Here is a 24,694-nt window from a genome sequence, read left to right as displayed (position 1 = left end):
TACATTTTGAATGTTACAAAACGATGTATTATTAATAGCAAGCTGGCTACAGCAGGCCACCGTGTGTAGGCTAATGAGCAGCCAGCTATCTAGCCAAATCTACATACCATACAGCTAAGTGAACTATCATCAGCTAACTTCAAATTAACTTGATATCTTGATGTAGGTCTATTTATCATTGTAAAGTAAAATAAAAATTCTCCAAACACATTGGAAGAGGGTAAAATGATTTGCTGCTCCAGCTGTCAGAAAATGGAGAGAGTAGGTGTACTATTAAGATAGTTTTGTTGACGTTGAGTGAGCGGTTGTTTTCCTGGCCCCACACTACCAGAGCTCTCATCTCCTCCCTGTAGGCTCTCTCGTCGTTGTTGGTAATCAAGCCTACTACTGTTGTGTCGTCTGCAGACTTGATGATTGAGTTGGAGGTGAGCTTGGCCACGCAGTCATGGGTGAACAGGGAGTACAGGAGGGGGCTGAGCACGCACCCTTGTGGGGCCCCAATGTTGAGGATCAGCGAAGTGGAGGTGTTGTTTCCTACATTCACCACCTGAGGGCGGCCCATCAGGAAGTCCAGGGCCCAATTGCACAGGGCGGGGTTCAGACCCAGGGCCTCTAGCTTAATGATGAGCATGAAGGGTACTATGGTGTTGAATGCTGAGCTACTGTCAATGATCAGCATTCTTACATAGGTATTTCTCTTGTCCAGATGGGGGAGGCCAGTGTGCAGTGTGAGGGCGATTGCATCGTCTGTAGTCCTTTTGGGACGGTAAGCAAATTGAAGTGGGTGACAGGTAGGGTGGAGGTGATATGATCCTTGACTAGTCTCTCAAAGCACTTCATGATGACAGAAGTGAGTGCTACAGGGCAATAGTCATTTAGTTCAGTTACCTTTGCATTCTTGGGTACAGGAACAATGGTGGCCATCTTGAAGCATGTTGGCCACGGAGAAGGAGAGGCCACAGTCCTTGGTAGCGGGCCAGGTCGGTCGCAATGTGTTATCCTCAAAGCAGGCAAAGAATGTGTTTAGCTTGTCTGGAAGCAAGACGTCGGTGTCCGCGACGTGGCTGGTTTGATTGCCTTGCGGAGGGAATGACTACTCTGTTTGTATTCGGCCATATTCCCAGTCGACTTGCAATGGTTAAATGCGGGGGTTCGCACTTTCAGTTTTGCGCGACTGCTGCCATCTATGCACGATTTCTGGTTAGGGTAGGTTTTGATAGTCACAGTGGGAACAACATCTAATATACACTTCCTGATAAACTCACTCACCGTCTTAGTGTATACATCAATATTATTCTCGGAAGCTACCCGGAACATATCACAGTCCGCGTGATCAAAACAATCTTGAAGTGTGGATTCCGATTGGTCAGACCAGCGTTGAATAGTCCTTAGCACAGGTACTTCCTGTTTGAGTTTCTGCCTATAGGAAGGGAGGAGGAAAATGGAGTCATGGTCAGATTTGCTGAAAGGAGGGCGGGGAAGGACCTTGTATGCATCCCGGAAGTTGGAATAACAGTGGTTGAGTGTTTTAACAGCGCGAGTACTACAGTCAATATGCTGATAGAATTTAGGCAGCCATTTCCTCAAATTTTCTTTGTTAAAATCCCCAGGTACAATAAATGCAGCCTCAGGATATGTGGTTTCCAGTTTGCATGAAGTTCAGTGAAGTTCCTTGAGGACTGTCGTGGTATCGGCTTGAGGGGGGCATATACACGGCAGAGATTATAACCGAAGTGTCACGTCCTGACCAGCAGATGGAGCTAGTGTTTTAGTTTTGGTCAGGACGTGGCATGTTTGTGTTGGGTATGTTTGTATTGTTGATTGGGACTTCCAATTGAAGGCAGGTGTGTTGAGTTGCCTTTGATTGGAAGTCCTATATAGGTGTGTGTTTTTCTTTGGGGTTGTGGGTGGTTGTACTTGCACTGCGTTTTGTATGCCTGTAAGACTGTCACTGTTGTGTTTATTGTTTATTCAGTGGATACTTTACTCTTTTTTTTTTAAAATTAAAATATGAGTATCCATATTCCCGCTGTGCCTTGGTCCTCTTCTCTACATGACAACTTCTGTGACACGAAGAAAATGAACTTGGACGGCATTGATAATATAAATAATATGGACGGCATTGAGTGTGAGGTATTCTAGGTCAGGTGAACAAAAGGACTTGAGTTCCTGTATGTTATCACAATTACACCATGAGTCGTTAATCATGAAACATACACCCGCGCCCTTCTTCTTCCAAAGAGATGTTTATTCCTGTTGGCGTAATGAACTGAGAATCCAGATGGCTGGACCGACTGACAGTATATCCCGAGAGAGCCATGTTTCCGTGAAACAGAGTATGTTACAATCCCTGATGTCACTCTGGAAATAAACTCTTGCCCTGAGCTTGTCAACTTTATTATCCAGGGACTGAACAGTAGCGAGTAATATACTCGGAAGCGGTGGGTGGTGTGCGCACCTCCTAATTCGGACCAGAAGATCACTCAGAGTACCTCTCCTTCGTCGGCGTTGTTCTGGGTCGGCCTCTGGAATCAGTTCAATTGCCCTGGGTGGTGTGAACAAAGGATCCACTTCGGGAAAGTCGTATTCCTGGTCGTTTTAGGGCCTTCCTCTGACACCGCCTAGTCCTGGATGGCAGGAAGTTTGGCTCCACGGATGTACTGGGCCAATCGCACTACCCTCTGTAGTGCCTTGCGGTCGGAGGCCGAGCAGTTGCCATACCAGGCAGTGATACAACAAGTCAGGATGCAACCAGTCAGGATGCTCTCGATGGTGCAGCTGTAGGAGAGGAGTTGATCCTGATTCAATAACCCTTACAGCTATTCTCCAATCACAACGATTATCCAAACATTCAAACTATCACTTTTTTTTCTCCACACAACATGTTGGTATCATTTTTTGTTTGTCCAGAAGAAACCAGTCTGTCAAAAGTTGCTAGCTCACGTCTAAATACATACTGCAATTCTACCCACAAAACCAATTCATATTAAATATTAATACATTAACTATTAATGTTATTTCCAACAACCAATGAGTTTTGTTTGTAAACACAAAATTCCATAATGTCAAAGTGGAACTATATTTTTTGAAATTAATAAAATTAATAAAAAATGTAAAGCTGAAATGTCTTAATAAGTATTCAACCCGTTTGTTATGGAAAGCCTAAATAAGTTCAGGAGTACAAATGTGCTTAACAAGTCACATAATAAGTTGCATGGACTCACTCTGTGTCCCAATAATAGTGTTTAACAGTGTTCAAACACAGATTCAACCACAAAGACCAGGGAGGTTTTCCAATGCCACTACTACATAATGCAATGAAAAGTACCTAGTGGACTAAACCCGATATGATGACTTGGTAGATAATGGAAATGGGTGGGGACAGATAAAGTGCGAGAAAGACCAAATGGGCCCACTACATACATACAGTTGATAACTATGCTCATGGAAATGGGAATACTTTGCACATGAACGGCCGCTCATTCGAAAGAATTGCAATGTACATATTTACGTGTGTATGTCTTTGCTGTCTCCCCGTTGAAAACACTCGATCCGTCTGGGGAGTAATTCGACAGAAAGTCTCTGGTTTGTCCACCAGAGATCAGTCTTTCGTAGTTGTAGCTCTGTTATTATGGTTACGTCAGACGTACCAATGGTTGATAGTCATTTAGAATGGATCTTTCAGAGTACCACCCGGTGGTTCTCGGTCGAGGTTACTAGACTAAAGTACTTAAACAGCTGCTGACTGAATGTCCCTATGTAGTCTTTATCTTCTTTTTTTGCCAGAAGTGTTTTTTATCCACTCTGGGAAAAGGGGGCGTTCCCTCCTTTTGTCGTAATGTCTCTGCTCATGTGGGTGTGGCCAATGACTTGGTTAAGACTTCATATGAAAAACAAGTCTCTCATTTAGAAGGCGAACATCACATCCTCTCACAAATAGTTTCATATTTAATCATATCAGTTCCCCAACATTGGATGTGAATCTGATCACTGGGAAATATACACATTCAAAAATACCGTTATGTTGTTCTACTGTCCTTAGTTACATCACCAATTAGTAATGAATTCAACGTGATTGTTCTTTAAGTACCCACGAGCTCTTCCAACTGTTTGAAATACAGAAATATTGTTTCATTGCCAAATCCAAAGTTTCTACACAGTATTTACAACCGGTCAAAAAACTGGTGCTGGAGAGATGGGGGTGGATCTGGCACCAATGATCCTCACCCAACAGGACAAGTATGACGGTGTCCTTCCTAACTCAGTTGCCAGAGAGGAAGGAAACCTCTAAGATTTCTGCATGAGGCCAATGGTGACTTTAAAACAGTTACAAAGTGCCCCCCAAGTGGCACAGCGGTCTAAGGCACCACTACAGCCTTGGGTTCGATCCCAGGCTGTGTCACAGCAGGCCGTGACCGGAAGTCCCATAATAAAAAAATACAGAAATATCGAATTTACTTAAGTATTCACACCCCTGAGTCAATACATGTTGGAATCACCTTTGGCAGCGATTACAACTGTGAGTCTTTCTGGGTAAGTCTCTAAGAGATTTCCACACCTGGATTGTGCAACATTTGCCCATTATTCTTTTATGTCAAATTGGTTGTTGACCATTGCAAGACAACTATTTTCAGGTCTTGCCATAGATTTTTAATAAGATAAGTCAAAACTGTAACTCTGCCACTTAGGAACATAAACAGTCTTCTTGGTAAGAAACGCCAGTGTAGATTTGGCCTTGTGCCTTGTAAAATTGAGGTAGGACTCTGATTGTCTACTAACGTTGTCCCGGCGATGAGTGCCACGGTAACGGGCAGCTCCGGAAACAACAGACATGGTGATGTGTCCAAGGCCAGGCTGTTGGCAGGGTGAGGTTGGTTGCGGGGTAAACATTAGCTCGAGAGGTAGACACTAGAGACTGGCACTACAGACCTGAACCTCTGTGCATGTGTTTGCAGTCTTACCTGAGGCTGTCTGGGTATGGGTGAGGACCAGAGGGGAGATGGACAGTGATGTCAGGACAGTAGCAGCCATTACCTCCTTATCAGCAAGACCTGAAGGTTTCCTGGAACACACACACCAGAGGCCAGGTCACACACTATGTACACACACATGCTATTCCTGCACAGAAAGTGGGAGGATTCTATATCAAATCAGCGGACCTGTAACAGTCATGCTACAATACAAGCATAGTAGCATAGTAAAATGACCCTTTGCCCACTATAGTGTCCTCACAATGAGATTGCCCCACTACAGACCGGCCAATTGCTTTGTTTGCCATTGCAGACCAGCCATTCACTGAGTCTGCCACAGCCAAACTGACCCATCATGTGAGTCTGCCATAGCCAAACCGACCAATCACGTTTTCCAATCATAACCAGGAAAAAACCTAACCCTATACCAATTTCAGCTCTGAAATATTCCAGCCATGCTTTCTTTAGACAGAACAACAAACTGTGTTAAAGCATTTCATGGAAAATTCCAGTCCAATAATAAATACTGTGGTTACATCCCCTGCGAGGGCTGAAGATTCTCCCTTAGCACAGAATGCTGACCAGACTGACATTTGTATAACGTTCAGATAACCAGAACACTCCTTTGGCAGTCATATGAGTCTAGCAGTGTTTCCAACAGGGTGGGTAAAGGCTAAAGACACTGGCGGGTTCCGACTAATTGACTACAAGTATTGTTTTATTTATTCATTGGTTCATTGCTATTTGTATAGAGGAAATTCCCAAAACCTGAGATGGGTCACAGCACAAGTTTCTCTAGCTGCCTGTATAAATATTAGGGTCCTCTGATAGATGAAAGCTGACAATGTTTAAGGCATATGTTCTGGGAGAGGCTATTCGGACACTCCTGTCGCACAAATCAATTACATATTGCGTGCAGCTGAGAGTCAGGACGAACAGATTTCGGTTCAGTCAGTTCATTCAGTCATCCTGATGAGCCCTTTCCAGATGAGTCACAAAAAAATATGGGTTAAAACAGTGGTTCCCAAACTTTTTATAGTCCCGTACCCCTTCAAACATTCAACCTCCAGCTGCGTACCCCCTCTAGCACCCGGGTCAGCACACTCTCAAATGTTGTTTTTTGCCACACACACACACTAAACGATACATTTATTCAAAACTTCTTAGGAATAGGCGTCCCGTCAACAGGACAGTTGTAAATCATGCAGCGCCTTGTGTCACGATCGCAGATGTTAGAGAAACAACAAATGTCGGTAGATACAAGTGTCTTATATCGGCTGAAAGCTTAAATTCTTGTTAATATAACTACACTGCCTAATTTATAGTAGCTATTACTGCCAAAAAAGTAATGCTATTGTTTGAGGAGATCTCCTAACAACAAAACACTTTTTTCACCGCGATAGGTTTGAAAAATTCAACTCTGAAGGTGAAATGTGTACTTACATTCTCAAATCTTGCTCTGATTTATCATCCAAAGGGTCCCAGAGATAACATGAAATGTGGTTTTGTTAAAAAAAAAAAATTCCCATATCCTAAAAAGGTCTATATAGAATGCATGATCGATTTTGTATTTTCACTCGTTCAATTTGCAAAGAAAGGAATCTGTGAAAATCTAACCCTAAACGTTGTTTCAACCAGTCAAATCACGTACATATTTATTCCTCAGAGATCCTAGAACCAGACTTCACTATATCATTAGGGGTGTAGTATATCCTATAGGACACCAAATTTGGTCAGAGAGCGACGCCTTGGTCTTCACTTGATCGACTTTAACTTTGTCAAATAAACACTAATCGGGGCCAAACAAAGCTAGGTAGATAGCCAATGAGCTGGGCTTTATGGGAGTATCGGGAAACCCTGTATCTGTCGCAAAATGTAGCTGTTAACCTTGTGTGACAGCAAGCGTTTTCATTTTGGACCAAAATTATAAGAATATGGAGAGTTATGAAGTTCTGAAACTGGGTGTTTTGCAAATGTTGAACTTATAATATGGCTACTAATACTGGAAAAGCTAAATCAAAGTCCAAGTATACAGACTTGATGATATTCTTGCAGAAAAATGCAATGTGAATGTAAATGTCTCCTTCACGATTTGCCCAAATGTACCTGGGTGACTTCACACTAAATGTCATGTAGTTTGCTCATACTTCAGGTTATCCATCTGAAACTTTGCACTGCTGTCATCTTGTGGACACCATCGGAATTAAAACCAGAGTGATGGCTAGATATGGGACCTTTCTGTTATATTTCAAAGATGGTGGTAGAAAAAAATTATAAAAGTTGTTTTTTTCTTTGTATTTTCTGCTTCTATTGTGTTATATTCTCCTACATTAAATTCACATTTCCACAAACTGTGTTTCCTTTCAAATGGTACCAAGAACATGCATATCCTTGGTTCAGGGCCAGAGCTACAGGCAGTTAGATTTGGGTATATCATTTTAGGCGAAAATTTAAAAAAAGGGGGCTATCCCTAAGTTAAACATGAGAATGAGTTTGAGTTTTTGTCACAACCCGGCTCATGGGAAGTGACAAAGAGCTCTTATAGGACCAGGGCACAAATAAGAACATAATAATAATCAATAATTTAGCTCTTATATATATATATATTTTACCCCTTTCCTCCCCAATTGGTAGTTACAGTCTTGTCCCATCGCTGCAACTCCCATACGGACTCGGGAGAGGTGAAGGTCGAGAGCCATGCGTCCTCTGAAACACAACCCAACCAAGCTGCACTGCTTCTTGACACAATGCCCACTTAACCCGGAAGCCAGCTGTATCAATGTGTCGGAGAAAAGGCCATACACCTGGCAAGCGTGTCAGCATGCACTGCACCCAGCCCACCACAGGAGTCACTAGTGCGCAAAGGGACAAGGACATCCCTGCCGGCCAAACCCTCCCCTAACCCAGACGACGCTGGGCCAATTGTGCCCCGCTCCATGGGTCTCACGGTCGCAGCCAGCTGCAACAGAGCCTGGACTTGAACCCAGAATCTCTACTGGCACAGCTAGCACTGTGATACAGTGCCTTAGAACCCTGCAGAGCATTAGACCCCTGCAGTGCCTTAGACCCCTGCAGTGCCTTAGACCCCTGCAGTGCCTTAGACCCCTGCAGAGCATTAGACCCCTGCAGTGCATTAGACCCCTGCAGTGCATTAGACCCCTGCAGAGCATTAGACCCCTGCAGTGCATTAGACCCCTGCAGTGCATTAGACCCCTGCAGTGCATTAGACCCCTGCAGTGCATTAGACCCCTACAGTGCATTAGACCCCTGCAGAGCATTAGACCCCTGCAGTGCATTAGACCCCTTGCAGTGCATTAGACCCCTTGCAGTGCATTAGACCCCTGCAGTGCATTAGACCCCTGCAGAGCATTAGACCCCTGCAGAGCATTAGACCCCTGCAGTGCATTAGACCCCTGCAGAGCATTAGACCCCTGCAGAGCATTAGACCCCTGCAGTGCATTAGACCACATAATTTTCCAATCACAGTCGGTGAATGTATTTAGTTTTCATGCTAGTGATGGCCGAGAATCACCTCTCACATACAGTTCAAGTCGCAAGTTTACATACACCTTAGCCAAATACATTTAAACTCAGTTTTTCACAATTCCTGACTTTTAATCCTAGTAAAAATTCCCTGTCTTAGGTCAGTTAGGATCACCACTTTATTTTAATGTGAAATGTCAGATTAATGGCAGAGAGATTTATTTATTTAAGCTTTTATTTCTTTCATCACATTCCCAGTGAGTCAGAAGTTTACAGACACTCAATTAGTATTTGGTAGCATTGCCTTTAAAATGTTTAACTTAGGTCAAACATTTCGGGTAGCCTTCCACAAGCTTCCCACAATAACTTGGATGAATTTTGACCCATTCCTCCTGATAGAGCTGGTGTAACTGAGTCAGGTTTGTAGGCCTCCTTGCTCACACACGCTTTTTCAGTTCCACCCACAAATTTTCTATAGGATTGAGGTCAGGGCTTTGTGATGGCCACTCCAATACTTTGACTTTGTTGTCTTTAAGCCATTTTGCCACAACTTTGGAAGTATGCTTGGGGTTATTGTCCATTTGGAAGACCCATTTGCTACCAAAATGTAACTTCCTCACTGATGTCTTGAGATGTTGCTTCAATATATCCACATAATTTTCCTCCCTCATGATGCCATCTATTTTGTGAAGTGCACCAGTCCCTCCTCCAGCAAAGCACCCCCACAACATGACAACATGATGCTGCCACCCCGTGCTTCATGGTTGGGATGGTGTTCTTCGGCTTGCAAGCGTCCCCTTTATCCTTGTTACGTTCCCCAGTTTCTGTGTTGTGGTTTGTATGTGTGTGTTTCAGGATGGTTTCCTGAAATTCCCCCAAGCAGCTGATTGGTCGGCCCATTGCTAATTGGAGAGCTGACCCCGCCCCCTCGTCAGGATACAGCTGTATCACATTAAAGACTCCTTCTCCAGCTATATAAGTCAGTGTTCCTTTGTAAGAAAGAGAGCTGAGGGTGATATCCTGTGGTGGTGGTTGTTGTTAAGAGAGAGCTGAGGGTGATATCCTGTGGTGGTTGTTGTTGAGAGAGAAATGAGGGTGATATCCTGTGTTGGTTGTGGTGGTTGTTGAGAGAGAGCTGAGGGTGATATCCTGTGGTGGTGGTTGTTGTTGAGAGAGAGCTGAGGGTGATATCCTGTGGTGATGGTTGTTGTTGAGAGAGAGCTGAGGGTGATATCCTGTGGTGGTGGTTGTTGTTGAGAGAGAGCTGAGGGTGATATCCTGTGGTGGTGGTTGTTGTTGAGAGAGACCTAAGGGTGATATCCTGTGTTGGTTGTGGTGGTGGTTGTTGAGAGAGACCTGAGGGTGATATCCTGTGGTGGTTGTTGAGAGAGAGCTGAGGGTGATATCATGTGTTGGTGGTGGTTGAATCCTGTGTTGGTTGTGTCTCAGATCGAGCTGAGGGTGATATCCTGTGTTGGTGGTTGTTGTTGAGAGAGAGCTGAGGGTGATATCCTGTGTTGGTGGTGGTTGTTGAGAGAGAGCTGAGGGTGATATCCTGTGGTGGTTGTTGAGAGAGAGCTGAGGGTGATATCCTGTGTTGGTGGTGGTTGTTGAGAGAGAGCTGAGGGTCATATCCTGTGTTGGTGGTGGTTGTTGTTGAGAGAGAGCTGAGGGTCATATCCTGTGGTGGTTGTTGTTGAGAGAGAGCTGAGGGTCATATCCTGTGTTGGTGGTGGTGGTTGTTGTTAGAGAGCTGAGGGTCATATCCTGTGGTGGTTGTTGTTAGAGAGCTGAGGGTCATATCCTGTGTTGGTGGTGGTTGTTGTTGAGAGAGAGCTGAGGGTGATATCCTGTGGTGGTTGTGTCTCAGATAGAGCTGAGGGTTTTATCCTGTGTTGGTTGTGGTTGAATCCTGTGTTGGTTGTTGTTGAGAGAGAGCTGAGGGTGATATCCTGTGGTGGTGGTTGTTGTTGAGGGAGAGAGAGAGCTGAGGGTGATATCCGGTGGTGGTGGTTGTTGTTGAGAGAGAGCTGAGGGTGATATCCTGTGTTGGTTGTGTCTCAGATAGAGCTGAGGTTTATATCATGTGTTGGTTGTGGTTGAATCCTGTGTTGGTGGTGGTTGTTGTTGTTGAGAGCGAGCTGAGGGTGATATCCTGTGTTGGTTGTTTCTTAGAAAGAGTTTATTGTTATATCCTGTATTGGTTGTTTCTCAGAGAGAGCTGAGGGTGGTGTTGGTCGTGGTTGTTGCTGAGATAAGAGAGCTCAGGGTTATATCCTGGGTTGGTTGTTTCTCAGATAGAGATGAGTGTGTCCTGTGTTGGTTATTGCTGAGAGACAGGTTTTTGTTAAGTACTTTGTAGCTGCTGGATCTGAAGTATGTGTGTCCCATATCAGGCAGTGTTTTTGATTATTAAAATGGTTTGTGTTATTCTGTTACATTTGTTCCCAAGGGGGAAGGGGAAGGCACCTAGGGAGTGCTTAGGCAATAGGCCCGCGGGCATACATAACCCGTAGTATTCACTGTCTATGCACACTAGGTAAGACCTGGGCGGACCACCCCCTGTATTTTGGTTAGTGCACCAGGTGGTGCTAGATAGGTAAGTAGTGGGTAGGCAGGTAAGGTAGGAGAGGGGGCTTTGACATTTACTCTCTTTGCTTTGGTTCCATCTAGCCCCTTTTCCCCAACATTGAAGGAATAAATTCCTAGTAAACATTAAATTCTCTGCCTTTTGTCATCTTACTCGCACCTACAGTCCCATACCTCTTTCACTCCACGGGTTCCCTCTTCCTAGAGGCGTACGTAACAATCCTCCAAACATAACGATGGTCATTATTGCCAAACAGTTCTATTTGTTTCATTAGACCAGAGGACACTTCTCCAAAAAGTACAATCTTTGTTCCCATGTGCAGTTGCAAACCGTAGTCTGGCTTTTTTATTAAGGCGGTTTTGGAGCAGTGGCTTCTTCCTTGCTGAGAGGCCTTGCAGGTTATTTCGATATAGGACTCATTTTACTGTGGATTTAGATACTTTTGCACCTCTTTCCTCCAGCGTCTCCAAGGTCATTTGCTGTTGTTCTGGGATTGATTTGCGCTTTTCGCACCAAAGTACGTTCATCTCCAGGAGACAGAATGTGTCTCCTTCCTGAGCGGTATGACAGCTGCGTGGTCCCATGGTGTTTGTACAGATGAATGTGGTACCTTCAGGTGTTTAGAAATTGTTCCCAAGGATGAACCAGACTTGTGGAGGTCTACAATTATTTTCTTTCTGACGTCTTGGCTGATTTCTTTTGATTTTCCCATGATGTCAAGCAAAGAGGCACTGAGTTTGAAGGTACGCTTTGAAATACATCCACAGGTACACCTCCAATTGACTCAAATTATGTCAATTAGCCTATCAGAAGCTTCTAAAGCCATGACATCCTTTTCTGGAATTTTCCAAGCTTAAAGGCACAGTCAACAGTGATTTTACGCTGGATGTTGATCCCGCATACGGGATGGAGAACATTAAGAAATGTGTGGAGTGGTTGAAAAACTAGTTTGAATGACTCCAACCTAAGTGTATGTAAACTTCCCACTTCAACTGTAGGTACGTGGTTGCAAAGGGCATCAGTCTTAACAGCGCGATTTGCCAAGGCAGGATACTCTGAGCGCAGCCCAATCCAGAAATCTGGCAGTGGCCTCTGATTAAATTACATTTTCACAGAATGTCTTGTTGTTCAGATATCGGTAAGTGGACTGGAGGCAGGGCATGAAAGGGATAACGAATCCAGTTGTTTGTGTCATCTGTTTTGGGAAAGTACCTGCGTAATTGCACACCCAACTCACTCAGGTGCTTCGCTATATCACATTTGACATTGTCCGTAAACTTAAGTTCATTTGCACACAAAAAAATCATACGATGGAAAGACCTGTGTTGGCCTTGTTAATGTAGACAGAAAAGATCTCCAACTTCTTAATTCATAGCCTAAATTTTGTCCTGCACATTGAATATAATTGTGGAGAGTCCCTGTAATCCTAGATTCAGATCATTCAGGCAAGAAAAAACATCACCCAGATAGGCCAGTCGTGTGAGAAACTCGTCGTCAGACAAGTGAAAATAATGGTCATTAAAGTAAACTTTACACTCGTCTCTCAATAAAAAAAAAAAAGCGTGTCAATACTTTGCCCCTTGATAACCAGTGCACTTCTGTATTTTGTAAAAGTGTGACATGGTCGCTGCCCATATCATTGCATAGCGCAGAAAATACACCAGAGTTCAGGGGCCTTGCTTTAACAAAGTTAACCGGCCCCTGAACATTGGACACTATAGTGCACAAAACGTAATTCAAGCTGTCAGGCATTCCCATGGCAGCAAGAGCCTCTCGGTGGATGCTGCAGTGTACCCAAGTGGCGTTGGGAGCAACTGCTTGCACACGCGTTACCACTCCACTATGTCTCCCTGTCATGGCTTTTGCACCATCAGTACAGACACCAACATGAGCAGCAGCTACATTGGCTACATACAGACCGTTAGTGGAATTCCCACGAGAGAGTAACAGTTAATGTGATTGGATGTTAATTATTTGACTAGGCTATCTGTATTTTACATTGTGTTGTTATTTCACTGAACACTAGATGGTTTAATGTTATTTTTGTCAGTGAAACGAGGCTACTCAGGCGAGGGGGAAAAAATCCTCACCCAAATATATTGCCCTGTTGGAAAATATCAATGGACTGGTAAAAAAAAAAAGAGAATCACTTTTATTTGGCGTACCCCTGGGGGGATTAAAACAACCCAATTTAGTTTTTGTTACCCCATCGCTGGATACATTTTGGACAGAACACACGCTGGCTTATTTTGACCCAGCCAGTTGGGCTGCGTGAACAACCCAACATTAGTTGTGTATTTTTTACTCATATTTATTCATGTTCGGTTGATTTAGCTGCTGGGTCTTTTTGAACGTTATTTCCATGGCCTTCAACCAAATCTTATTGGCTGAGAGTAAATGTAATTCCTGTTCATTATGTTAAGTTTACATACTGCAAGTAAAACATTTCCTTAAATGTTTTAGCATTTTACACCTTCTATAATATTAAGATTATTTATTACGTAAAGTGCCTTCGGAAAGTATTCAGACCCCTTGACTTTTTCAACATTTTGTTACGTTACAGCCTTATTCTAAAATGGATTAAATAAAAAATGTTCCTCAACAATCTACACACAATCCCCCATCATGACAGAGGCATAGATCTGTACCAAAACATTTATGTAGCATTGAAGATCCCAAGAACACAGTGGTCTCCATCATTCTTAAATGGAAGAAGTCTGAAACCACCAAAACTCTTCCTACAGCTGGCCGCCCGGCCAAACTGAGAAATTGGTGGAAAAGGGCCTTCGTCAGGGAGGTGACCAAAAACCTGATGGTCACTCTGACAGAGCTCCAGGGTTCCTATGTGGAGAACCTTCAAGAAGGACAACCATCTCTGCAGCACTCCACCAATCAGGCCTTTATGGTAGAGTGGCCAGACGGAAGCCACTCCTCAGTAAAAGGCATATGACAGCCCGCTTAGAGTTTGCCAAAAGGCACCTAAAGGACTCAGACCATGAGAAACAAGATTCTCTGGTCTGATGAAACAAAGATTGAACTCTTTGGCCTGAATGCCAAGCGTCACGTCTGGGGGAAACCAGACACCATCCCCAAGGTGAAGTATGGTGGTGGTGGTAGCATCATGCTGTGGGGATGTTTTTCAGCGGCAGGGACAGGGAGACTAGTCAGGATCGAGGGAAAGTAGAACGGAGCAAAGAACAGAACCTGCTCCAGAGTGCTCAGGACCTCCGACTGTGGCGAAGGTTCACCTTCCAACAGGATAACAACCCTAAGCACACAGCCAAGACAACCCAGGAGTCGCTCCACCTGCCTAAATGACTACAGACCTGTAGCACTCAAGTCCGTAGCCATGAAGTGTTTTGAAAGGTTGGTAATGGCTCACATCAACACCATTTTCCCAGAGACCCTAGACCCACTCCAATTTGCATACTGCCCAAACAGATCCACAGATGATGCAATCTCTATTGCACTCCACACTGCCCTTTCCCACCCGGACAAAAGGAACACTTATGTGAGAATGCTATTCACCATAGTACCTTCAAAGCTCATCACTAAGCTAAGGATCCTGGGACTAAACACCTCCCTCTGCAACTGGATCCTGAACGTCCTGACGGGCCGCCCCCAGGTGGTGAGGGTAGGCAGCAACACATCTGCCACGCTGATCCTCAACACAGGAGTTCCACAGGGGTGAGTGCTCAGTCCCCTCCTGTACTCCCTGTTCACCCACGACTGCATGGCCAGGCACGACTCCAACACCATCATTAAGTTTGCAGACGACACAACAGTGGTAGGCCTGATCACAGACAACGATGAGACAGCCTATAGGGAGGAGGTCAGAGACCTGGCCGTGTGGTGCCAGAATAACAACTTATCCCTCAACGTAGCCAAGACTAAGGAGATGATTGTGGACTACAGGAAAATGAGGACCGAGCTCGCCCCCATTCTCATCGATGGGGCTGTAGTGTTGCAGGTTGAGAGCTTCAAGTTCCTCAGTGTCCACATCAACAACAAACTAGAATGGTCCAAACACACCAAGACAGTCGTGAAGAGGGTACGACAAAGCCTATTCCCCCTCAGGAAACAAAAAATATTTGGCATGGGTCCTGAGATACTCAAAAGTTTCTACAGCTGCAACATCGAGAGCATCCTGACTGGTTGCATCACTGCCTGGTACGGCAATTGCTCGTCATCTGACCGCAAGGCACTACAGAGGGTAATGTGTACGGCCCAGTACTTCACTGGGGCTAAGCTGCCTGCCATCCAGGACCTCTACACCAGGCGGTGTCAGAGGAAGGCCCTAAAAATTGTCAAAGACCCCAGCCACCCCAGTCATAGACTGTTCTCTCTACTACTGCATGGCAAGTGGTACCGGAGTGCCAAGTCTAGGACAAAAAGGCTTCAACAGTTTTAACCCCAAGCCATAAGACTCCTGAACAGGTAATCAAATGGCTACCCGGACTATTTGCATTGTGTGCCCCCCCCCCCAAACCCTCTTTTTACACTGTTGCTACTCTGTTTATCATATATGCATAGTCCATTTAACTATACATTCATGTACATACTACCTCAATTGGGCCAACAAACAAGTGCTCCCGCACATTAGCTAACCGGGCTATCTGCATTGTGTCCCACCAACCCCTCTTTTACGCTACTGCTACTCTCTGTTCATCATATATTCAGTCACTTTAACCATATCTACATGTACATACTACCTCAATCAGCCTGACTAACTGGTGTCTGTATGTAGCCTCGCTACTTTTATAGCCTCGCTACTGTATATAGCCTGTCTTTTTACTGTTTTTATTTCTTTACTTACCTATTGTTCACCTAATACCTTTTTTGCACTATTGGTTAGAGCCTGTAAGTAAGCATTTCACTGTAAGGTCTACACCTGTTGTATTCGGCGTACGTGACAAATAAACTTTGATTTGGGACAAGTCTGTGAATGTGCTTGAGTGGCCCAGCCGGACTTGAACCAGATCGAACATCTCTGGAGAGACCTGAAAATAGCTGTACTGAGTAAAGGATTTGAATATTTATGTGAAAGTGATATTTCAGTCGTTTTTTTAATTCTAAAAACCTGTTTTTGCATTGTCATTATGGGGTATTGTGTGTAGATTGATGAGGAAAATAATCAATTTTAGAATAAGGCTGTAACGTAACAAAATGTGGAAAAAGTCAAGGGGTCTGAATACTTTCCAAATGCACTGTATTATGGTATGTTATACCACCTATTGTATCCCAACAATGGGATTTACATAGGCTTTTAGGGCACTTCTGTAAGCCTCATTGAAGATACAAAAATGTCAATGTTTGACCTTAACATGTGATAACTATACAACAGATGTACAGGAATTACATTTACTATAGGTGGCTAAAAATAACTATCTGAAAGCCATACACCTTATAAACTATGCCTCCAGTCTTCTGAACTGAGCAGCTGGGTCATATCTTAACGCAGCACCCAGCATCAATAACTAAGTGCCTGCAACCCAGCAGTTTGGTCAACCAAACAACCCAGCATTTTTTTGAGTGTAGATTATGCTTGTGGCTATAAACGCCCACGAGAGTTTGAAAGTTGTTTGCCAAAGTTGGGACCTGGGAGAATGTTTGGAGTAATTCAGTTTGACTATTAGTTAATACAAATAAACCAAAATGTATACGTTAAAGCCAGAGTTGTACATTTTCAGTGAAAATCACTACAAAAGGGGACTCCCGAGTGGCACAAGGCACTGCATCGCAGCGATAGCTGTGCCACTAGAGATCCTGGTTCAAGTCCAGGCTCTGTCACAGCTGGCTGTGACCGGGAGACCCGTGGGGTGGAGCACAATTGGTCGTGTGGGTTAGTGGAGGGTTTGGACGGCAGGGATGTTCTTGTCCCATTGTGCTCTAGCGACTCCTGTGGTGGTGCAATTCACGCTGATACGGTCACCAGGTTTCCTCAGACACATTGGTGCAGCTGGCTTCCGAGTTAAGCAGGGGCATTGTGTCAAGAAGCAGTGCGGCTCGGCTGGGTTGTGTTTCGGAGGACGCATGGCTCTTGACCTTCGCCTCTCCCGAGTCCACACAGGAGTTGCAGCAATGGGACAAGACTGTAACTACCAATTTTTTGGGGGGGAAAATCACTACAATAAACGTGCTTCACCCTGTCCTGATATTGGCTACATAGCTTTAAGGAAATCCTACTCTTCTGTTAACCTTACTAAAGCAACAAAAGTGTCAGTGTTCAACCTTAAAGGTCTCATAGTCATTCTGATTCCCATGTAGCTACCTCAGTGAATGTCTGAACATTGCATCCAAAAATAAACTGGTCACATTCAGGACATATCTTTGTAAGAAAAATGTTTGTGAAAAAACAGTGTGGCCAGCTCAAATGCTGACTGTTGTGTCAATCGAAACTGGACGTTCTAAATAGGCGTTCTAATCCCATCGGTTTGAGCGTACGCTGCAGGGACCACTGTAGAATGATCACACCCGTTTGTTGGTACGTGTGAAAAGGTTAATAATCCCGCTTCTGGAATCCAAGTGTTTGACATGGCGGAGGGGACCAGTAACTTTATGATCAAACTTTATCAATGTAGAAGCAACAATAATTGTTCATACTTCGGTCATTATACTTTGATCTGGTTTCCTTCAAATATCACACAATTTCCCGAAAAACAATTTTTACTGTTCATGAACCTTTAACATGTGTTGGCAATACAACAGAACAGATTAACCGGAATTACATTTACTCTCACAGCTGGCCAATTGTTTTTGGCTGAAAGCCACAGCCCTACTAAACCACGCCTCCAATCTTCTGATCTGACCCTCTGATCTGACCCCTCAATAACCCAATATCAACAACCCAACTTAAAGAAAACCATGTTTTTTTTTGACCCAACTGGCTGGTCAAAATAACCCAACATGTGTTATGTCCAATATTTACTCAAATTGGGTTGTTTTTAAGACAGCATATTTTGAAGTGTGGGAAAACGGTTGTTGGACATGACGAGAGCAGTAGAGAGCTTGCATCGTCACAGTATGTCACGTTGACATCCTGATGGTGATCAACATTACAAGTTCATCTTCCCTCACCCATCATAAACTAGTTAGCCAGGAAGGGCTCATCAGGAAGACTGTTCGTCTCAACTCGGTTTGGGCACCAAATATATTATCCTACATCTGCTTTAGAGAAGGAGGTGAAGTGAAAGAGCAACAGGAAAAGAGAGGGACAGAAAGAGAGAGAGCGAGAGAGACGGTTGGCAGTGTTGTTATAACCTCCCTGTACCAAGCTCACCCCTTGTATTTATACTGCCCACTTAGACTGGCACAGAGAGATCTGCTCACGCACACGCACAGACACAGTCACAGAGAGAACAGGGTAGCATTTGAGGGAGGGTAATATATTAACAAACAGAGAGCCTGCAGTAATCTGTGTCATTGTGTTGGAAAGACCAAGATCCACGCTGCTCTCTTTTCTTTCCTCTTTTCCTTTCCCTCGAGGCTTAGAGTTCACCGGACTGTTTAAAACCGAGCCAAGGAACACACACACACACTCATTTATACAAAATCTCAGACATAAAAAGTTCTGTCACACAAGGAAATGGTGAAGCAAAAACCCACACACCTACTCACCACACACAAATTAAATGAAGTGTAAACACAAACTCACAATAATAATAATAATAATAATAATAATAATAATATGAAAAACACACAGACAAATAGTCTGCAGCTTTAAGAGGTCCTCCCTCCCGCCTCCAGACTGCTCAACTACACAACCAGAGTAAACTGGTTTGAGGAGCGCTCTCAGCCAAGCCGTAAGCCCTGGCAAAGCTCCACCACAAACACGCCACCAAAATGTCTGCCTTTAGTAAACACACAACCAAAACTTCTCCTGCATTTCTCTTCTAACTGGGTGGACTCCCAAACAGGGGGTGCTGGATGGGAATGCATCAACTATGAAGCACTCTCTCTTTATAACACACAGACCAAAACAACAACAGAGAGAAGAGTAGAGGGCAACAGACACTTTACACATCGCTGTTTTCACTTGCTCAGACAAACCTCGTGTTTGACCAAGTCTAACATCTGGAAATATGTTGTGTGGTGTGTGTGTGTGTGTGTGTGTGTGTGTGTGTGTGTGTGTGTGTGTGTGTGTGTGTGTGTGTGGAGAGAGACTTTACCCTTGAGTGCACCTCCCTCTATGGTCAACCTACTGTCGTTCATCAGATAACTTTATATCAATGTTTACACAAGAGAACAGAAAAAGACAGATGGCCTACACATGACTAGCAGCCTAGCTACTTATAAACACACTCACAAGGTCACACATACATATACACACATCATGTACTATCAGATATGTACTGTATGGCTTTAGGTTAGTGTGTGTATAATCTGGTGAACATTCAGCTGGGATTGAAACTATGTCACTTGTGGATTAAGATGTTGTATATTGCGCCAAGGCAGACATTCTATATCCATTCTTACGAGTTCCAAATTAACTGAGGATCATTTAAGACAGCTACTAAAAGTAGCCATGATTTATTCACATCTAAAATAAAATATATGAGTGAGTGAGTGAGTGAGTGAGTGAGTGAGTGAGTGAGTGAGTGAGTGAGTGAGTGAGTGAGTGAGTGAGTGAGTGAGTGAGTGAGTGAGTGAGTGAGTGAGTGAGTGAGTGAGTGAGTGAGTGAGTGAGTGAGAGTGAGAGTGACCTGGAGCAGATTTGAGCTAGTAGACAGTTCTCTTTTCCAGGATGCCGATATGTGTCACGCTGTCTGCCAACTACAGGATGAGAGAGGGAAAGACAGATGGAGAGGTAGAGAGCGAATGTGAAGAGCATCTCACCAGCCTAAAAAAGAGCTATAATTTCACCAGAAGGGTGTGTCTGTGTGTGTGCGTGTGTATACGTGCGTACGCGTCCACGCATGTGTGTGCATCATCCAGGAAACCAAGGGGCTATTACTAGAAGTTCACCAGAATGTTGTTTTAGTAACTTAGCCTTTCTTTGGCCTATCTATAAGGAAGTTACCACCACAGAGAGGCAGTGGGCTTACACAGTGGGTTTACATAGACACTGGACACTAAGTCAATGAGGCTCCATGATCACAATCACACTGATATAAATAGCATCCATCCTCCCATCCATTCATCTGTCTTTTCGTCCGATCCACAACGTGGGTACTTATCATGTAACTCTGTCATTTATGGGAAGACAGAGGGAAAATACTGGATTCAGTGCTTGTGTCTATCCTCACTTGGCAGTGCTGCAGCCTCTTGTTCAGACTGACATGAAATCTATAGTGACCTTGGCTGGGTGAGGAAAGGGGGTGAACAACATCACCTTTTCCATAGAGAATACACACACACACACACACACACGCACACGCACACGCACAGTAACATTTCCCTGGGCAGAGCCTTTTATTCACTCATGAAACCTTTATTTAACCTGGCAAGTCAGTTGAGAACAAATTCTTATTTACAATGACGGCCTACCCCGGCCAAACCCTAACGACGCTCGGCCAATTGTGCGCTGCCCTATGGGACTCCCAATCACAGCCGGTTGTGATACAGCCTGGAATCAAACCAGGGTCTGTAGTGACACCTCTAGCACTGAGATGCAGTGCCTTAGACCGCTGCGCCACATGTTCCATCTCCAGTTTGCACCCGACTCTCCCCTCCCACCCACACCCACATATTTGTCACAGGTGTGGTTTGATATTGGTCCAGTTCTCTGTAGAGGGACAGAAGGGTTACTCCTCTGAAATTTGGACAGCAGGCCACTGGCCTTTGGTCTGTGTCAGCAGTCTATTCCTCTCTCTCCCTCTACCTGCCCTGCCCTGTCTCAATAGCCTACTGTCCCCTCTACCTGCCCTGTCTCAATAGCCTGCTGTCCCCTCTACCTGCCCTGTCTCAATAGCCTGCTGTCCCCTCTACCTGCCCTGTACTGTCTCAATAGCCTGCTGTCCCCTCTACCTCCCCTAATAATAGTAACCCTCGGCCTCGCCCCTTTCTCCTCCCCCATCTTTCCTCCACCCATCCTGGCTTTCCTCTGCCACGTTACGTAATGGCCCCTGCCTCCTCTCTATCCCCCCCTTTCTCTTTAGACAGTGGGATGTGAGCAGCAGTTTACAGCAGTGATATACACTCATCCTCCTCCTCTCTTTACTTCTCCCATCTGGTATTCTCTATTGAATGAGTATCTCTCTATCAGACGACTCTTACATGCATAGCATTAAAACAGGGGCCCTGACTAACATTTCCCCTGGTGGCACCAGTGGCACCAGCCCACCAATGTTAGTAGCATCTTATAAAGTCATTCATAGTGCTTTATTAAAAAGTGTAATAGACAACTGAAATGGTATTCAAGAAAATATATTTTTTATTCTAAATATTTCAATCTAATCTAGTGATTGTCATGCATTTTGGGTTAACAATTAGGCAATTTTTGTTATATTTTACTGCAATAGGTCACCAGATTTTTATTTTCTTTTGTTTAATAGAGATTAATTTGTTTGCATCTTTATGTGCACTATATCATAGGCTAATTTATTTGGGGCTAATTCACCACTTGAGTAAGTGAAAACTCAAAACACATTAGCCAGAGCGCTAGCGCCAAAGAAAATGCTGGGATAAAAACAATCAAATGTGGATAAATATTGGTCCGAACAAACACTTGGTTATTTTGACCCAGCCAGTTAAGTCACTCAGTTGGGTTGTTGGGTTATTGTCCTGTTTCTACCGTTGCAATTAATTTGGAAACTGTCCCAGCTTGGTTACTAATCAGCTAACATTGGGGAACTCTGTAGTTAAGTCTGTCAGGCAAGAAAGCAAGAGTTGATTGGAGGAGTGTGAGTGCAAGAAAGAGACCCAGAGAAAGAAAGAGAGAGAGAGACGGAGAGAGAGACTGTGTGGAATCGGAGGCGTGTAACTTTATCACACCGTTTTTTATGGAAACCCCTTATTAGGAAGAGTGTACATGTATGGTTGAGAAAAAGAAAGAGGAAGGAAGAGAGAGACAGTGTGAGAGGGAGAGATTATGTTCCTGAACACAATTGTATACTATTTGTTGCTCCTCTCCTCTCCCTCTGTTACTCTGTTCCTTTAGGACAGTGTAAGTGATGGAAGTGATGTGGAGAGTCAGGGTGCAGAAGCAAAAGGCAGGGAGGAAGAGGAGTTGGAGAAGATTGGAGGGATAGAGATGTAGAGCGAGGAGGGAGGAGTGGAGTAAGCGGATAGTGGAGGGAGAGAGGAAGAGGAGAGTGGAGAGGAGAAGAACATGGAGAGGAGGAGAGAGAGGAGGAAGAAGAGGACAGACAGGACAAAGCAAAGGGATAGGAGGAGGAAGAGGAAGAGGGAGAGCACACATGAGTGTGTCTGCCCCTAGTCCCACCATTCACACTTGTACCACACAACCTGGGCCTAAAGTAACAGTGGCAGGGGTTTTGGAGTTTTTTTTAAAAGAGGTAGGAACTGTTCCAGAGCTTGTAATGGATTACAACAAGAAAATGGGCAGGATTGACCATCTTGACCAACTGGGGAGCTATTACAGTGTTGGATGCACAGGCAGAAAATGGTGGAAGTATGTGTATTGGGGAATGCTCAACATTTCCATTATAAATGCATACATTCTGTGGGGGACCCTGTAAAGGCCCCTTCCCAGAAACCACAGGCACTGAAGGCATTCAAAATGCAGCTTGTCCATTCACGTTGTGATATGGCCACAGTGGCAGGAAGAGGGGAGACAAGACTGTGGCACCAGGGCGTGTGGACCCTGTAACTCATCTGAAAGCAGGTGAAGTTTGAATGGCGCAAGAGAGGGTGTGTGGTGTGCATCTGGAGTAGATGCAGGGCAAAGAGTGGGAGATGTGTAAAAACCTCCTTTGGGTGCTCTATGTGTTCCATGCCACTTTGCAGGATGGGGCCGTGCTTCCAGATGTTGTAGGCTAAATGCAAACACTAAAATGACAGTGTGAAATATGAATTTGTCCTACAGATCTTTTATTGTCTCTGAACAGTTGTGTTTTGTATCTTCTCTCTTTATCGATGTAATACTTGTTGCATTCACTGAGTGTTTGTCAAAGTAGGCTACCATTTCTATATTTTGTGTCAGGCCTGGTCTGTACTTAATCTTATTGAGAGAGGTTACTTACAATTTGAAATAGCCTCTGAATAGTTTACATTGTTACAGAAGTAAGAATCGTTGTCAATCAAATAGCCAACTTTGTGTGGGATTTGCAATACTTTCTGAATATTGTCCTATGGACACATTGGATAATTTAATTAATAAGTATAATATATTAGGTACATTTTGAGTGAGTAATTTAGTCAAATTTACTACAATTTAAATACTCTAGGATTTTTTGTAGTGTTAAGTGTTAATCGTTTTTGATAGTGAGTGTCTTTACACAATGGACAACAAAATGAGTGTTATTCCTATTGACATGAATGTGGTATCATATTAAAGAAGAGGTTGTGCTCTTTATAAGTAAGTTAACTTGTAATTGTAATTTGTTTTTTAGCAGTTTGTTTGAAATGTGTGAGAAAATTAGCTTTACTTATAATTTTCAAGATAATCTGCAAAGTTAAAAAATATTTTAATATAAATGTAAGGGCATTACTATTTAAATATTCTAACAAAGTGGTAACTGTCCCAACATTGGCACTTGAGGAACTCATACTCTTGGGTAAGCCTCAATAAAGCCATACAACACTCCTTCCGTGGCCTCCAACTTCTCTTAAACACTAGTAAAACCAAATGCATGCTTTTCAACCGTTCACTGCCCGCACCCGCCCGCCCGACTAGCATCACCACCCTGGACGGTTCTGACCTAGAATATGTGGACAACTATAAATACTTAGGTGTCTGACTATGCTGTAAACTCTCCTTCCAGACTCACATTAAACATTTCCAATCCAAAATCAAATCTAGAATCGGCTTTCTATTTCGCAACAAAGCCTCCTTCACTCACGCCACCAAACTTACCCTAGTAAAACTGACTATCCTACTGATCCTCGACTTCGGCGATGTCATCTACAAAATAGCCTCCAACACTGTACTCAGCAAATTGGATGCAGTCTAGCACAGTGCCATCCGTTTTGTCACCAAAGCCCCATATACCACCCACCACTGCGACCTGTATGCTCTAGTCGGCTGGCCCTCGCTACATATTCGTCGCCAGACCCACTGGCTCCAGGTCATCTATAAGTCTATGCTAGGTATAGTCCCACCTTATCTCAGCTCACTGGTCACGATAACAACACCCACCCGTAGCACGCGCGCCAGCAAGTATATCTCACTGGTCATCCCCAAAGCCAACACCTCATTTGGCCACCTTTCCTTCCAGTTCTCTGCTGCCAATGACTGGAACGAATTGCAAAAGTCGCTGAAGCTGGAGACTTATATTTCCCTCAATAACTTTAAACATCAGCTATCTGAGCAGCTAACCGATCGCTGCAGCTGTACATAGTCCATCTGTAAATAGCCCACCCAATCTACCTACCTCATCCCCATACTGTTTTTATTTACTTTTCTGCTCTTTTGCACACCAGTATCACTACTTGCACATCACCATCTGCTCATTTTTCACTCCAGTGTTAATCTGCTAAATTGTAATTCTTCGCTACTATGGCCTATTTATTGCCTACCTTCTCATGCCTT

At 44.0% G+C, this 24,694-nt stretch overlaps 1 protein-coding gene across 2 annotated transcripts in view; it reads right to left on the bottom strand.

Moving 5' to 3' along the window:
• The window catches only part of LOC106600542 (zinc finger protein 704), a 98,443-nt gene that overhangs the window by 33,041 nt on the left and 40,708 nt on the right, over positions 1 to 24,694 (bottom strand). For both annotated transcript variants that reach the window (XM_014191968.3, XM_014191969.3), the window contains exon 3: positions 4,962 to 5,062. In XM_014191968.3, coding sequence (XP_014047443.1) covers positions 4,962 to 5,062 — 101 coding nt within the window. The remainder of the gene's footprint in view (positions 1 to 4,961; positions 5,063 to 24,694) is intronic.

This window comes from Salmo salar, chromosome 03 (genome assembly GCF_965601325.2).
Source record: "Salmo salar chromosome 03, fSalSal1, whole genome shotgun sequence".
In the NCBI taxonomy this organism is placed as follows: Eukaryota; Metazoa; Chordata; class Actinopteri; order Salmoniformes; family Salmonidae; genus Salmo; species Salmo salar.
This window is presented reverse-complemented; position numbering and strand designations above follow the sequence as displayed.